The sequence below is a fragment of the Corythoichthys intestinalis genome, chromosome 9, assembly GCF_030265065.1.
Source record: "Corythoichthys intestinalis isolate RoL2023-P3 chromosome 9, ASM3026506v1, whole genome shotgun sequence".
NCBI classification, from domain to species: domain Eukaryota; kingdom Metazoa; phylum Chordata; class Actinopteri; order Syngnathiformes; family Syngnathidae; genus Corythoichthys; species Corythoichthys intestinalis.
The window spans coordinates 48,989,001-49,005,061 of record NC_080403.1 but is presented as its reverse complement, the minus strand read 5'-3'; the positions used below and the strand labels follow the sequence as shown (position 1 = coordinate 49,005,061).

Genomic DNA, 16,061 nt, shown 5'->3' with positions numbered 1-16,061 from the left:
GGTGAGTTACATTTTCTCTGCACTTAATGTTATATTTACTGTAATTTTTTGCCACACATTGCCGGTCCAGAAAAACAAAAAGGCCCACATATTAACGGTCCATGGTGCTAAAAAGCTTGGGGACCACTGTATTACACAACTCAAACAAACTTTGCAGCGCAATGATAAAATGACAGTAAACAAGTCAAGAAAATTGCAGCTCACTTTATCATGTTGGATTATTACTTTTTTAAAATATATCAATATATGTAAAACAAAATACTGAAATTCTACAGTTTCTCTACATGTTGTCAGGGTTTGACTCCAGTGCTAATAGAGAGGCACTGTTTAACCAACCAGCTCTATCTTTGGTAGAAGCTGAGAAGTGCAAAAGCTTCTTGTGCTGTACATATTCAATGATATTTTCATAATTTGGCCGGCGGGCCATAGTTTGGACACCAATGACTTAAAGTTATGGTGACACAATGAGAAAATGCTACCATTTTTGTTTTCTTTAGCGGTTTTATTATCAAAAAAATGACACAAGGGCACAAAACACATAATATAATCATAAGATCGCTTTAAAACATGCTAGTATTTACATTGTACATACATACATGCTGTAGCTATTAACAAATGAGCTCGATGGAAGAGGATCGTGGTCAAAACGACAAAACGGTCAGCGCGAGAAGCGAAAGGCTGCGCTTTTAGGCTATTGTTTTTGCGTGAACCCAGAGCGCGACATCTAGTTTTGCTTCTGTTGGTGTTGAAGGCTCTTTGGCTTTTGATAAGGAGAGCATTTCAGTGATGACAAAACGCTGCGAGGCATGCTACATTCCGTTGTTTCTTTTTGGTCTAGCAAAATAGCCTCTGACATGTCTCAAAATAACGTCTGAAGTATTCGCCAGCGACCTTTGAACTTGGAAAGCATACCACTTTTAACTACCGACGACAAAAATCAACTAGCGTGACAACACCTAAATTAACTACGTCAAATTTGTTTTAATTGGGCAGGCTGCAATGAGTTCACGGAAATTGCAAGGTTGTGAGGTGCAGACCATCTGCAGCTACTTGTATGCTGTAAAGTCAGAATTTGGAAAATACACTCAATTTTCAGACGTAGCTGCCAATTCAACCATCAACTGTCAAATACGAAACTATCTTAATTTGCGCTTTTTTTTTTTCATGTATGATCAGTTTAAGGTGAGTCAGGTTTTACATCCATGCGGTCATTTCAATTGGCACGATAAGTGTCCCTGCTTACTTCTTGAAACTCATATTGATCCCTCAAAATGTTCTCTAGTTCAAGTCAATCTAAATGCATAGACCGACACAACTTATTTCTCAAGTAGGACCTAAAACCTTCCTATCTGCCTATTTGCAAGAGAGGTACGCAAAGCCATGAACAGGTGGGCAAAGCATGCTTGAATAACTAAACCCAGTTTAAATCCAGCTCAGACTTCAGTCTAGAAGAACCTTAACATGAAAGGAATTTAAGTTGGGTCACTTAAGCAGACACTAATATGCCAGATGGGACGCTTTGAAACCCAAACTGAATCTATTCTACTGAGTCGTTTGCTGAGCAGGTTTGTGACGAGTCGGGGTTGAGTCATGCAAAGTTTCTTAATGAAGGGTTTCGATGGTTCGCGACTTCGCCGGTTACTTCTTGGCCGCCAAGGAAGCTAGCTGACCGTCGATGTCCTCCTCCGGTTGCAAGGCGTGCCACTGGGCGATGGGGCGGCGCGGGTTGGCCAGCATGTCCGACCAGTGCTTGAGACCTAGCCCGGTAGCCTTGCTGCCAACAAAGATTTTTCCGATGGCGTCGTTCTTGCCGATCTTGTCGTAGTCGAACACTGTTACGGCCACCAGGATTTTCTGTAATCGATAAAGGCGGGTCACCAAAACACTCACTGGACAGATATGTAACCGCGCTGTCACCTTGGAAGGGGAACACTCTGACAACTGAGCTATTAGCCAAAGCTTGCGGCTTCGGCACGCTTTGTTGATGCACATAGGGCAGTGCTTCTCAATTATTTTCTGTTACGCCCCCCCAAGGAAGACTTAATGTTTCGCGCCCCCCCAAACTCTGCCACCACTGTAAATAGTATCATTTGTCGATAATATTACTATTATAAGTACGCCTCTGCCTCACATTGTGCTTTTTTTTCTATCAGAGAAAATAACATCAACTTATAAAGTATAACTTTATTAACATTGTTTTGTTTGTAACAAAAAAGACTTAACGCACATCAATTTGCCTGAATTTAAAAAAAAAAGTCACATCCAAACTGTAAAAATACACTCAAAGTACATTTTTGACCATTTGATACTGAAAAATAAAATCAGTAAATAATAACAAATTCAAAGTGATTAAAAACATTAACTCATGAGGACAATATGCCAAAAAAAATTTACCGAAAAAACAGAACTGAATAGAAGAAGAAAAAAAAAAGAGTGTCTTAGGACAGAAGGACAGTTTTTAATTTCACTGCTCACAGTATCACCTCCAGTTTGCAATGGTGTGGGGTTATTTTGCACTAAGCATACTAACAGTGCTCACTGGTTTACTGATATAACACTGACAAAGCGGGACGATTGTTGGCAATATTCGGCACGTTTTCGCTGAAAAACAACCAAGCGGCTTATCAATGAGATTGGGGTCTAATGTCTTTAACACTAGAAGTCCCAGAGAATTCTGGTATTCCTACTAGTCCCAAACAATGGCTGATATGGCCTCTGCCCGAAAACCCAGAGGTGGCAAAAATGACCCAAGTGCTTTTGAATTGGCAAGTTGCTGTCGGAGAGACAACAGCCGTTCATATGGAAATGCAACCGCTAGACATACATTAACTTCAGTCACAATGACCACAATCCATTCTCCATGCCCCTGATTCAGTCCTTCTAAACCAGTGGTCTCAAACCGGTCCTCAAAGGGCCGCAGGGGGTACTGGATTTCATTCCAACCAAACGAGACAAATACCTTTTCACCAATCTGGTTTCTTACAAGTGTAATCAGTTGATTGCAATCAGGTGCTGCTTATGTTAGTAGAAACCTCATTGGTTGAACTGTTTGTGCTGGATCTGTTGGAACAAAAACCAGGACCCACTGCGGCCCTTTGTGGAGTCGGTTTGAGACCGCTGTTCTAAACTATAGACACAATCCTCCTTTATAATCAAATTGCAGTTCCAAAATGCTTTTTTTTCTTCTTCAAAACAATGTACACATTTGGGCCATGCTATCTGTCGTTATGTGTGGAGTATAGGAGAGGTCAATTAAAAAATGTGTAAAAAGTGTCAAACTTCATAAATACATGTAATTAAATAAATGTAGCTTGACTTGAACTGACAAACTATCACATGAGTCACGGAGGCCAAATCGGCTATTGCTAGGGAATATTAGGAGAGTTTGTCTTGGGAAAGGCCAAATCGGCCTCTGCTGGGTTTTCTAGTGCTAAGTGGCGTCTTAATTGATTTGGCTTCCGGCTGTCCGCTATAATCATTTTTTAGACACAGTAATTTAGTGGTCTTTCCTCATCTACCACTGTATTAAATGTCAAAGCCAAAAGGCAAACGGCCCGAAAAAAGCGCATTCTCGGCGGCCGAGGGAGAACCGTTGGTGAGGGCGGTCGTCGTGACGATCCCAAGCCGAAAATGGCACTTCTTGGGCGGACACGTGAGAACCGGAGAAGACAGTGGGTCGCTGCGTGAGTCCGGCCGGAAAACGGCTTTCGAAAACGGCGGCGGCGCACAGCTCTTCATATCTCTCTTTTGTGTGCTCTTGCTTCCTTCAAAAAATACTTGAAAATGAGAGCGCCACTGCCACCAGCTGAGTGGATGTGCAAGTACACTTTATTCTAGTACGGCGAAAAAAAAAGAAAAAAAAAGCATGTTCCCCGAGGTCACATGCGCCACCCCTGGCATCGCTCTGCGCCCCCCCCCGGGGGGCGCGCCCCACTATTTGAGAAGTACTGACATAGGGTTGCCAACACTCCCAGATTGTGCGGGACATCCTGGAATTTAGGAAGTTCCGATTGGTACCGCCGGCAATCAGAACTTCCAATATACCCCAATCACCAACGTCACACAATCACGTGATCGCTGTATCCATATTTGATGCCCAAACCGATGTTTCCTCCCGTCCGGTCCCGTACCTTGCGTCAGAGCTCTTCCTGAGACCACAAAATTTCCAATCATACTCCAGTTTATGTCACGATGAGGAATTACCATTTTGATTAATCAATGTTAACGATTGTCAGGAAGGTTTTTGGGTTCGTTTACTAGGCGGTGATTCCTTAGACAAGCAGAAAAACACGCAGTAATAGGAGGAATGTACGTAGCGGTAATATGTAAACACGATAAGTTGACGGACAATATAGCAGCACCAGTCAGGGGGGCGGAGTTGTGACGTCACGTGATTGGGGTCTATATTCTGGGTTGTCCTGTGCAATCCAGCACTGATGGCAACCCTAGATGCACAGCACCCATCTTGCACCAGTTACAGATACATTACTTACTCTCAAACTAAGGTACTGTACCCTGTACAACCCTACCTTCAAGTAGGAGAAGCCTGTAACTGAAGACTTTACTTTGACGTGTACCGTACCTGCATTTGTTCCAGAGGGATTTCAAAGCTGAAAGATTCATTGTAGTACGGGTTGAGGGTGTTCTTCTTCACTGTGGTCTTCTTCTTTTTCAGACGTTTACCTCCCTGCAGCAGCTGGATCTTCACATATGGGTCTACGGAAGACAGGAGTACAAGTCAGCAGTTTGGTTTACAAAGGTCTCAAAATATGGCGAATTAGCAAAACAGTACGAGGGGCATTCAAAAATTAATGCACTCAAGTGCATTGCTCATACAGGATTTTACCAATTTTGTTTATATTTCGCACAAACATGATAGGACATACCTTTTTGCGACTGTTGTATGTGGTTTTCTTAATTTCAAAATTTTAAAGCTTAAACTAGCTTCCAAAATGGCTGCCTCTCTTGAAGCTCGTCAGAAACAAAGAGCTGTAATGGAATTCCTTGTTGCAGAGGGAGAAACCCCTCTGAACCCTGATACCTCATTACTGGAGATGATACATGGGTATACCATTTCTAACCTGAATCTAAAAGGAGATCTTTGGAATGGCCAAGGACTAAAAAGTTTAAGGCCACCGTTTTTTGGGGATTCTCAAGGTTTAATCCTTGTGGATTTTTTGCCGAAGGGGGAAACCTTTAACTCTGAGGTATACATTGAGACTCTTGGGAAGCTCAAAGCAAGAATTCGACGTGTTCGGCCCAACTTGGACATGGCAAATGTGCTCCTCCAGCATGAAAATGCACGTCCTCACACAAGCATCAGGACCATGGAGGTCATCACTTCATTTGGATGAACTGTGATACCACACCCGCCATATTCTCCTGATTTGGCACCGTCATACTACCTCCTCTTTGGTCCAATGAAAGAAGGACCCCGTGGCAACCGATATGGCAATGACAATGAAGTGAAAACTGCTGTCGAGAATTGGTTTAGAGATCAACCGCCTGAGTTCTACAACACTGGTATACATGCCCTCGTTCATAGGTGGACTGTAGCTCTTGAGAGAGGTGGAGACTATGTGGAGAAGTAAAAATGCAATCCTCACACTTGTACCTTTCTTTTGATGTATAATACATGTTGGTATTATAATTTTTTTGTACATAATAAAGTTGGGTGCATTGCTTTTTGAATACCCCTTGAAGTTTGCGCATGGGACTCAGGAAACGTGGTCACCCTAACAATGACTTGAACTCTAAGATGACTTGACTACACCCTTGGCACCAATTAATTATGAACTACGGCACGTTCCTACTTGCATATAAATTAGCCTGCCGCGAGAAAGGAATCCAATGGTAAACTGAAGAGTCACTGTACTTGTGTTTGTGATAAATGTCTCCCTACCAGATAATCCGCAGGCATCCATCTTCTTCAGGTTCTTGGCCTCCAGGATGCAAACGGTGAGTTTCCCGGCAGTTGGGACGTAACGTAGAGATATGCAGATGTCCCCGAGTTTCTCAGGCTGAAACAGCACAGATGCCAGAGATGACAGGTATGAAGATTGCGGTTTCATTAAGAATAATGAAGCAATGTAGAAAACATAGCTCCCGTCTCCACTGGCACCAGATGTGGTGCTTCTCCCTTCATTTTGAAATGATCTCTTTCCCAGTGTGGTAATGCCTCAGTGTAAAAATGAAGACATTGGCACTACAGAAATAGTAATAACACAATTGAATGGTCACCTCCTCTTGATCGGCACTCTCCAGGTCCCGCCACTCCTCAATAGGCCGCCCCAGGTCGATGGTGTTCATGGGCAGCTTCACCTCACCGATGACATCATGCTTTGAGAAGCGGTCATAGTCGAAAACGGACATTGCCAGAGTTTTGCCACCGAGTTCTTCGTAAGGGACCTGAACAAAAATCGTTATTTAATAAACCATAAATACAGGTTTTTGCAAAGGCAAGGCAAGGCAAGGCAAATTTATTTATATAGCACAATTCAACACAAGGCAATTCAAAGTGCTTTACATCACATGAAGATCATAAAAATCTCATTTAAATCAACACAACGTAGAAACGAAGACAAATGATCGCATTTAATCACAAAATAAAAATAAATAAATAAAATAAAAATAAAACAAAAACTACTACTAATAATAATAATTGAAATCAGCAATGGACATAAAAATAAGAGGAATAGAAAGCAGGTAGATTGAAATATATAGACAGTTATAGATATGCAGTGCTAAACAAAAGCGTTTTTAGCCCTGATTTAAAAGAGCTAACAGTTTGAGCATACTTCAGACGTTCGGGTAACTTGTTCCAGAGGTGAGGAGCATAATAACTAAATGCTGCCTCACCCTGCTTGGTTCTTGTTCTTGGAACATGCAGAAGACCGGTTCCAAACGACCTTAGGGGTCTAGATGTCTCATAGGACTCTAACAAGTCAAGCATGTATTTTGGTCCAAGGCCATTAAGTGTTTTGTAGACGAGCAGTAGTATTTTATAGTCTATCCTTTGACTTACTGGAAGCCAGTGTAGCAATTTCAAAACTGGTGTAATGTGTTTGTGAGGACTCTGGCTGCAGCATTCTGTACCAGCTGCAACTTCCTGACTGATTTTTTATCAAGACCTGTAAATATACCGTTGCAATAGTCCAATCTGCTGAAAATGAATGCATGCATAAGTTTTTCCATGTCTTGTTGAGTCAGAAGCCCCTTAATTCTGGTTATATTTTTTAGGTGGTAATAAGCGGATTTAGTGACGGACTTTAAATGGCTATCAAATTTTAGGTCTGAGTTGGAGACGTAGTGTTGCGCAGTAGAGCTGTCCCAATCCGATATTTGGATCGGATCGGACATCGATATGGGCAAAAAAAATCTGCATCGATATCGGATCGGCCAACACGAAAAAAATTCCGATCCAGTTTTTTTTGTTGTTGTTGTAAAGTCCGGTCCGGGTTTTCCAGCGCACCGACTTACATAATCCATTCCAGTTTTTGCTTCAGTTTCACTGAAATCCGGTCCGCATTTTACGGCACACCTTCAACACACTACATTTACATTACCGTCTCCCAATTTACCGAGATACTTTATCGGTAAAAATGTCAGCTGTGTGGGATAATTTCACCTTATGACGACAAAGACGAAGCGGCAGAGTGCAACATATGCCCCAATAAAGTCAAGTGTGGTGGTAAAGCTGAAAGAATTTTTAGTACAACCAACCTAATCAAGCATTTAGCGAAATACCATCCCCAAACAATATAAAGAGTATTTTAAGAAAACCGAAGACAAAAAGAAAGGTCCTACGCAACTAACACTGGCAGAAACTTTTGCTATGCGTGACAAACTGGCACTCGACAGTCCCAAAGCCCAGGGAATAACGAGTCATTGCCGAAGAATTCATTCTGGATGACGAGCCATTATCTCTCGTGAGTAAAGACGCACCATCCAACACTTAGAACCACGGTACAACATGCCCAGCCGTCATTACATCTTTGAGCGATTCGGCAGTGGAAGATTCGAGAACGATTCACAAAGATCCAAATTCTGATTTTTGAAATATGTCAAGTAAAGCGGAACTAATACACAGCAAGATCTTCGGGACGCAATGAGAAACGGACCGCATTGCGTCCCGAGAGTAAACATCATGCTTGTCATAAATCCGGGTAATGCCAATGCTCAACTCACGGCTTTAGCTCAACTCATGCCGCTGGATAAAAAATACAAGAATACCTGACTGCTGCTGACAGCCGCTACAAACTACGTCAACATCGTTTTACTGTAGATAATAGATATCATATGTATATAGAACTAGATGCAAAATGACAGACTCGGCGACAATAGATATCATATGTATATAGAACTAGATGCAAAATGACAGACTCGACGACGTTAGCAACATTGACATATTGAAAACTAGTTGCGTTAGTAAACAGCCGCCATCTTAAAGCAGGAGACTTCCCTAGTAGGCTGTTGTGAACCTTCCAAATTAATTAACTTTTTATCTAAAATACTCCTAAATCGGCAAAATCTTGACTTGAATCTATCTTCAAAACAGTTTTAAAACTTTCACATGTCAAAAGTAGACGGAAGGGAAATTATGAAATAACGGGAGCAATTTTAACAACTTTAACAGTTGATTCGCAAAATTAAATGAATTGAATGTAGTTTAAAGCTGCTGATACAGAATGGGGACTTGAGTATTTTATTTTTTCTGTTTTAAAATGTTAACTTGATACTGAAACAGTCGTTCATTTAAACCTGAGAGGCTTTTTATACAATTTTTGTAACTAATGCACGAAACATTAAACGCATCTAATAGCTTGGGGGGTTTGTGGGATTTTCCACTGAGGTTGTTGGTGTGTTTTGCTTTTTTAAGACAGTTTACAATATTATTTGCACATTTTACTGACTGACTATGCCATTTCTGTTTGTTATTTATAATGTTTTGTGTTTGTCACTGAATAAACAGGTCAGTTTCTTGTTACCAACCGTTGTGTGTTATTCAAACTCACCTAATTCAGCTGGCTAGTTGTTATCAAGAGTACTAAAACCTTTTTCAACATGAGTCTGACAACTAAGTAAGGAGGCTAAATAACTTTAAACTTTAACACGTGCTCAGATAGGCCGGTATCGGTATCGGCCAGTATTGGTATCGGATCAGAAGTGCTAAAACCTGGATCGGGACACCCCTATTGCGCAGTATTCCGGGTTTTGATTTTAATAGCCAATCTCAGGATATTAATGAGGAAACCAGTAATAGATAATGCACGGATGGATGACGAATTGATGGAGCTTCGGAATACCATCGTGTGTCCATCCCAAGGCTTCTGTGAAAAACAGGATTGGACTTATTGGAGCAAAACGGTAAACCTTGAAAATGAAGACATCTTCATCTCACGAAAAGTTCTGTACTGTATGATTGGCTCTGCAGTTGCAGCAAATGTGCAGACAGGCAGAACTTTGAATCTGACCCGGAGACATTTATCGAGTCCCTACAGACCTTATTAGCCAAGACAAGCAGTCTCACGAACACATTCCAAATAGACGTTGATGCTCATATATAGTCTGGCTTACTGTATACAGACTTACCTTGAAGACAAAGGTCTCATTGAAAACTGGGTTGAGAGTTTTCTTGTGGACTTTGGTGTCAAATTTCTTCTTCTTTTCAGGTAAGAGCAGAACTCGAACGTATGGGTCGGAAGTCCCGCCTGAATCCATGGACATGAGGTCCGCAGCTTGAAGGATGCCAACAGTGAGCTGCGCATAGAAATACGGTGTAAACACGACTTGATTTATGTAAGCAAATAAAACAACATCATGCAGTCTTTCTTCCACACGACACTTTGTCAAGTGATCACTGGTTGGCAGAGGATAAAATTGCATGCTATGTATTCATCACAAGTGTTTCTTTGGATTCAGGCCTGAAAAATTGAGGAAATACAGGGTGTCCATAAAGTCTCTTTACCATTTCAAAAATTTATTTAAAAAGATGTCATCCCGATCGACCGGGTCCGATCACGTCATTTTCAAAGTATCAGAATCGGCAAAAAAATATCGGACATGCCTTTTTTAAATATATATTTTTTTTTTAATTAAATCGTTTTCTAATTGTATTTAACGTTACAGAATAAATTGTCTTACACTCATCCAGAGTCTTTAGTTCTGGCTTAAAGTAGGGCTATCAAATTTATCGCATTAATGGCGGTAATTAATTAATTAAAAAATTAATCACGTTAAAATATTTAACGCAATTAACGCATGCGCTGCACGACCCACTCATGTATTGTCGCGTTCAATCTATAATGGCGCCGATTTACCTATATATAGAGCTAAAAGGCAGTGTAAAATGAGTAGAGTGAATTTTGGCAGTCTTTGGAGCATATATTTAATTGGCTAAAGCCTTAAAATCCCTCTCTCAACAATTAGAAATATCGTGGGAAAGCAATGCGGGGAAGATATGTAGTAGTTCAACTTTTTCTTTTTCTTTACACCTTATGCTATTTCCCAACGCAGAGAAGATATATGAATTGGTGCCACTACGCACAGTCATGGTTGCACTTCCCATCATGCATTTGGGCAGAACAGTTAAATGGCTACAGTATCATTTACTGAAAGTTCAACAAATACGCTGGATGGCAATATTTAGTCACAATATACAAAGTCACATTTATCCTTTAAGAATTACAAGTCTTTCTATCCGTGGATCCCTCTCACAGAAAGAATGTTAATAATGTAAATGCCATCTTGAGGATTTATTGTCATAATAAACAATTACAGTACTTATGTACTGTATATTGAATGTATATATTATATTATATATTATATATATATATTATATATTATATATTTTGAGTGAATTTTGGCTGCCTTTGGAGCCTTTTTTTAATTGGCTAAAACCTTACAATCCCTCTCCCTACGATCAGAAATATCATGGGAGTCAATGTGGGGAAGCAAGGTAGGAATTGATCTTTTTCTTAACACCATATGTTATTTCCCAACGCAGAGAAGATATATCAATTGGTAGCACTACGCACAGTCATGGTTCCACTTCCCATCATGCATTTGGGCATGGCTACAGTATCATTTACTGAAAGCTCAACAAATACACTAGATGGCAATATTTAGTCACAATATACAAAGTCACAAGTCTTTCTATCCGTGGATCCCTCTCACAGAAAGAATGTTAATAATGTAAATGCCATCTTGAGGATTTCTTGTAATAATAAACAAATACATTACTTATGTACTGTATGTTGAATGTATATATTCGTCCGAGTTTTATTCATTTTTTTCTTAATGCATTGCCAAAATGTATATGATCGGGAAAAATTATCGGGAATGATTGGAACTGAATCGGGAGCAAAAAAAAAGCAATCAGATCGGGAAATATCGGGATCGGCAGATACTCAAATTAAAATGATCGGGATCGGATCGGGAGCAAAAAAAATGATCGGAACAACCCTATTTGTTAAAAATGCAATTGATTCGATATTTTATTCAGATTTGTTCTATTGTATTCAGCGTTTATTGAAGTTTTTTTTTTTTTACCTCTTTTAATACACTTCTACATGGTCACCATTAGTTGCACGAAGCACATCAAGGCGGTACTCGATTTCTTGCCATATTCGCTGTAGCATAGCCTCATCAATTGTGGCAATGGCATCAGTAATCCTTCGCTTAAGGTCAGTAATGTCCCTTATCTTTGTTCGACACACGATATCTTTAACATAGCCCCATAGAAAGAAGTCCAGGGGAGTGATATCTGGTAAACAAGGCGGCCAAGGAATTGACCCATCCCTTCCAATCCATCGGTCTGGAAATGTTTGATTGAGGAACCCACGAACATGGAGCCCCCAATGTGGTGGTGCACCATCTTGCTGATGGATGGTTGAAAGTCATTCAGTTGTGGTGCCATATATTCAGTTAAAAGGTTAAGGGGGACATGTCCAAAGTCCGGCCCGGGGGCCAAATGCGGCCCGTGGTCAAATTTCGTCCGGCCCCCAACCTCTGTCATAAAATCAACAACGTCTGGCCTGCACACAGACTTAATAAATTGGTCAGCAGTACTGCAACCAGCATATGAAGTAGCTTACACACAAAATGCTGCTCCTCATTTACCCACTAAAAGGCAGCAGCACTTTAACCCTTTATTGCCAAATGCATCACATTTGATACATCTAAAATTTCATGATTTTGAGACTAATTTAGAATTTTGACATTTCTTTTTGGAAAAAAAACCATGGATGAAAGTCAACACATGCATCTGCAGGTTCTATGAGAAAAAAAAAACATGATTTAGCATGGGTTATAGATATTAGAGTGCTTATTACACATTCATTTTGACTTTTCTTTTTACAAATTTGGAAAAAAAGGCTTCATTAGGACCCTATTTTTCAAATTTTGGGATTCTCTGATAATTGTTTCGTGTTGCAGGTATTTAAGGGCTAAGCAACATTACCCCGTGTGACCCATTACTTCCATTTTCTAAAATGGCGACAATCAACAACAAAAAAAAAAAGAAAGTTGACTGTGACGGCCGACGCTTCAAGGAATGGTGGAATTTTGACTATTACTTCACTAAAATACGCAACAACTGTGTCTGCCTCATTTGCAAAGAGACAGTCGCTGTTTTTAAAAATTTCAATGTGAGCCAATATTACCAAACAAGACACGTTGACATGTACGACAAGATTGCAGGGAAGATTCGCAGCGAGAAATTGAAGCAACTTAAAGCTAGTTTAATTTCACGGCAGCATTATTTCGCAAGAGCCGAAAGAGAACGCCACAATGGCTAGCTGTAAGATTGTTGAAATTATTCATTTAAAAAAATAATAAAGCAAATGTGACACACTGAATGGCTTGCTAAAATTTGCTTAAATATATTGTTCTACGTAAAGGACGTTAGCCAAGGTCGGCCCCCCACATTTTCACCACACCAAATCTGGCCCCCATTGCAAAAAGTTTGGACACCCCTGGGTTAAGGTAAACATTTGCAGAAATTGATGTCTCGATGAAGAAAAACACACAAATGCAGTGTAATGAAAAACATCAATAAACACTGAGTACAATAGAACAAATCTGAATAAAATATCTAATCAATTGGATTTTTAATAAATTTTTGAAATGGTAAAGAGACTTTTAGACACCCTGTATACTGTTGGAACTTTTGGGTAGTGTTAGGTTTTGTGTGTTTTCCCTCCGAGTATGACTTATTCCTGTGATTGCCCATTGATTTCCCCTGGTGTGCCTGCTCCTAGTGTATCCTCCAAACTGCATCCTCCTGTGTCAACCCCCTGTTCCTCGTTGACTCGTTACCTGTGTCTGTGTCTATATAAGTTCCCCATTTTTGTTGAGTTTTGTCGCGACATTGTGCATGTTCATGTCAGCGTTCCCCCAGTTCCTCGTGTTCCTCGTCGTGCTCCTAAAGTAAGTTGATTTGTTAAGACTGACTTTTGTTTGTTAAGAGTTTTTGGATTCACTGGTCATTTTGTTGGCACTTTGTTTTTTGTTGGCATTAATCAAAACATTGTTGCACCTCCTTTTCTGCCTTGCTTCCCTTTCCCTGCACTTGGGTCCACACACCACCTGCCTGCCCGCAAACTTGACAGGTTGGCCACAGACCTTTGTGTTCTCAAAGTCGTAATCGATGGAGTACTGCAGCTTTCCCAGTTTCTCTTGTTCCTTTTCCTCCTCCTCCTTCTCCTCTTCCGTGAGTCCGGTCTCTCCCTCATCATCATCATCATCCTGTGGTTTCTGTGGCGATAAAGTGACAACATGAGGATAACAAATTTCAAGTGAAAAAGGAATCCACTGCACCGGGGCCCCTAGTAAATCTCTAGCATGACGTACAATGAGTCTCATCAGCACAGTGCTGATTAAGTAAACCTAATAATATCAACATTTCTATTTTTTTAGCAACTATATCATCCCATTTGAGCTCTTCTGACATGCTAGTGGAGTACAGGGGCAGCCAGTCAGTGGAGGCATCGCATGCGCGTTCCGTCAGCATTCCATCACTCTCCTGATGTTTAAAACGCTTAGGTTGTAAGGTACAATGGGTAAGTTGTTAAATCATTCCTTCGCAATGCAAGGGGATGTTTTGTGTGGTAAGCTCTAGAACTGATTTGAAACCCTCATGCGGCTTTTTCACACCATTTCACTGAGCTACTTGGTCATGGACTTTTTTTTTCACGCTCTAAAATATGTACTGTAAAGACCATTCGCATTAACCCATCAAAAACTGGATTGTTGATGGCAAACAGAGAACGCGGAGGAGAATGAGGCTCTCTTGCATTGACAAATTTTTTCCTGAAAATTGACTTTAGCTGTAACGTAGATTGCTGCAGCCAAGAATAAACTGAAAGTCTTCTGTGATTACTTCTGTCTGACTAGTTTAATTTTTCAGATTGGTCATTGAGGTTACAACAAGAAGTTGGAATTCATGCAGTCGTCATTTTCCACAAACCCACCAAAACATGCCCTGTAGCACATGCATTGATTAATAGTGTTAGACAGTTGCTCTCTGGTCCGTGTCAGTGCGTTAGCTGGTTAAACTCCTTCTCTTGAGCAAATGGTGGCCTTCCAAGGTATAAAATGGGGGAGTCAAACAGAAAAGCAGCCATTCCAGAGACCCCACTACCCCACGCAACAGCCAATCCACCTACCGTAGAACGGCGGTCCACCACGGTCAAGAAACACAAGGCAGACACACAACAGCCACAAAAGAGGAAGGAAAGCAGAGAGAGGAAGAGATTGAACTTACGAGACAACATGAGAAAGCGGTCGCTGTTGCCAGTGCGGTGAGAAATGACACACTCATGTAAGCCCTTCATCGATGCTAATTTATTGCTTTAATTCGAGAGCCACGATCAGTGTATGTGGGCGTCAGTCGATTAGGGCGCAGATGAATCAACACGTATCCTTTTAATCTATCAAGAGTTGCTTGTTGTGCAGTCGCCCACTCGATAGTTGAAACAAAGCGTGTCATTTTTCACTGCAGTGAAGAAACATTAAAAAAGCACAACATCGGCTAACTAGAAGGAATAGCGTTGTGATCCTCAGAGATATTGCTGGAGGAGCAAAATGTGGTTAATGACTAGAAGAAAATAAAAATTTGCATGACTATTAGGCTACGTTCATACTACAGGTCTTAATGCACGAATCCGATTTTTTCGTGTTTTTCCGACTCGAGTGAGGCATTAACTTGACGGTCTGAACGTGACAAGTCGCATAGAACGGGACCATTTCAAATCCGATCTGGGTCACTTTCGTATGTGGTCTAAATCCGATCTGGGCCACATTTTCCCAGACTGTCGCGGCGGTCTGTACTGTCCAGTCCCGCGAATCGGATTTAATGCAGCAATTACGTCATCAAATAGCGAGAGAGTCGTTACCGTAGCGATGCACCTGTGCGTTATTAGCGCCTAGCTTGCAGTGAACACGGCTTTTGAGGAAGAGCTGAGCTTGACAACAGTCATAAAAAATAAAAATGGGTTGAGGATAAGCCTGAGAATGCTCAGTTTTCTCTCTGTTCCAAGTGAGCAATATTTCAACATTGCCTCCACGGCCGAGAGTCGGGACAAACTGCCCGTATGTGTGTGTGACGTGCACGGACAGTGCGTGCATGCTATCGATCCATATAAACTTTGAATATAAGCCTAAACGGGGATTATTTATGTCTGTTATTTGTGTCCACCTTTTGAAAAGCAAAATATGATATCCCTGGAATGACGGATGACGTCTGTCATTTGTTTTGATGCTTCTGCGCATGCGGGTCTTCTTGCTTAGCGCGTGTCGGACTGCGAATTAGTGCGCATGCGTAATACTTGAACGGTCTCAATGGATAAAGGCAGTCTGAACGGGCACGCCAAAAAAACGGATATGACAAAAAATCGGATTCGTGCATTAAGACCTGTAGTATGAACGTAGCCTTATTTTTAAACATAGGGTTAGGGTTGATTAGAGGGGTGTGGGTAAAAAGGTTGGAGTTGAGTTTTGAGGTTGGAGTTAAATGTTGGAATTCAAATATGTCATAGAGTTTGTGGTTAAATTTAGTGAGA

General features: G+C 40.9%; 1 protein-coding gene across 3 annotated transcripts in view; it reads right to left on the bottom strand.

Moving 5' to 3' along the window:
* Positions 1-369: 369 nt before the first annotated feature.
* LOC130922251 (synaptotagmin-2-like) overlaps positions 370-16,061 on the bottom strand; it is a 57,279-nt gene continuing 41,587 nt past the window's right edge. For 2 of the 3 annotated variants that reach the window (XM_057846900.1, XM_057846901.1), the window contains exons 4-9: positions 13,624-13,755; positions 9,592-9,759; positions 6,241-6,408; positions 5,903-6,020; positions 4,583-4,716; positions 370-1,854 (exon numbers count right to left, since the gene is read on the bottom strand). In XM_057846900.1, the coding sequence (XP_057702883.1) occupies positions 1,639-1,854; positions 4,583-4,716; positions 5,903-6,020; positions 6,241-6,408; positions 9,592-9,759; positions 13,624-13,755 (936 nt within the window). In that variant the 3' untranslated portion in view covers positions 370-1,638. The remainder of the gene's footprint in view (positions 1,855-4,582; positions 4,717-5,902; positions 6,021-6,240; positions 6,409-9,591; positions 9,760-13,623; positions 13,756-16,061) is intronic. The other variant, XM_057846902.1, reaches the window with a different exon arrangement.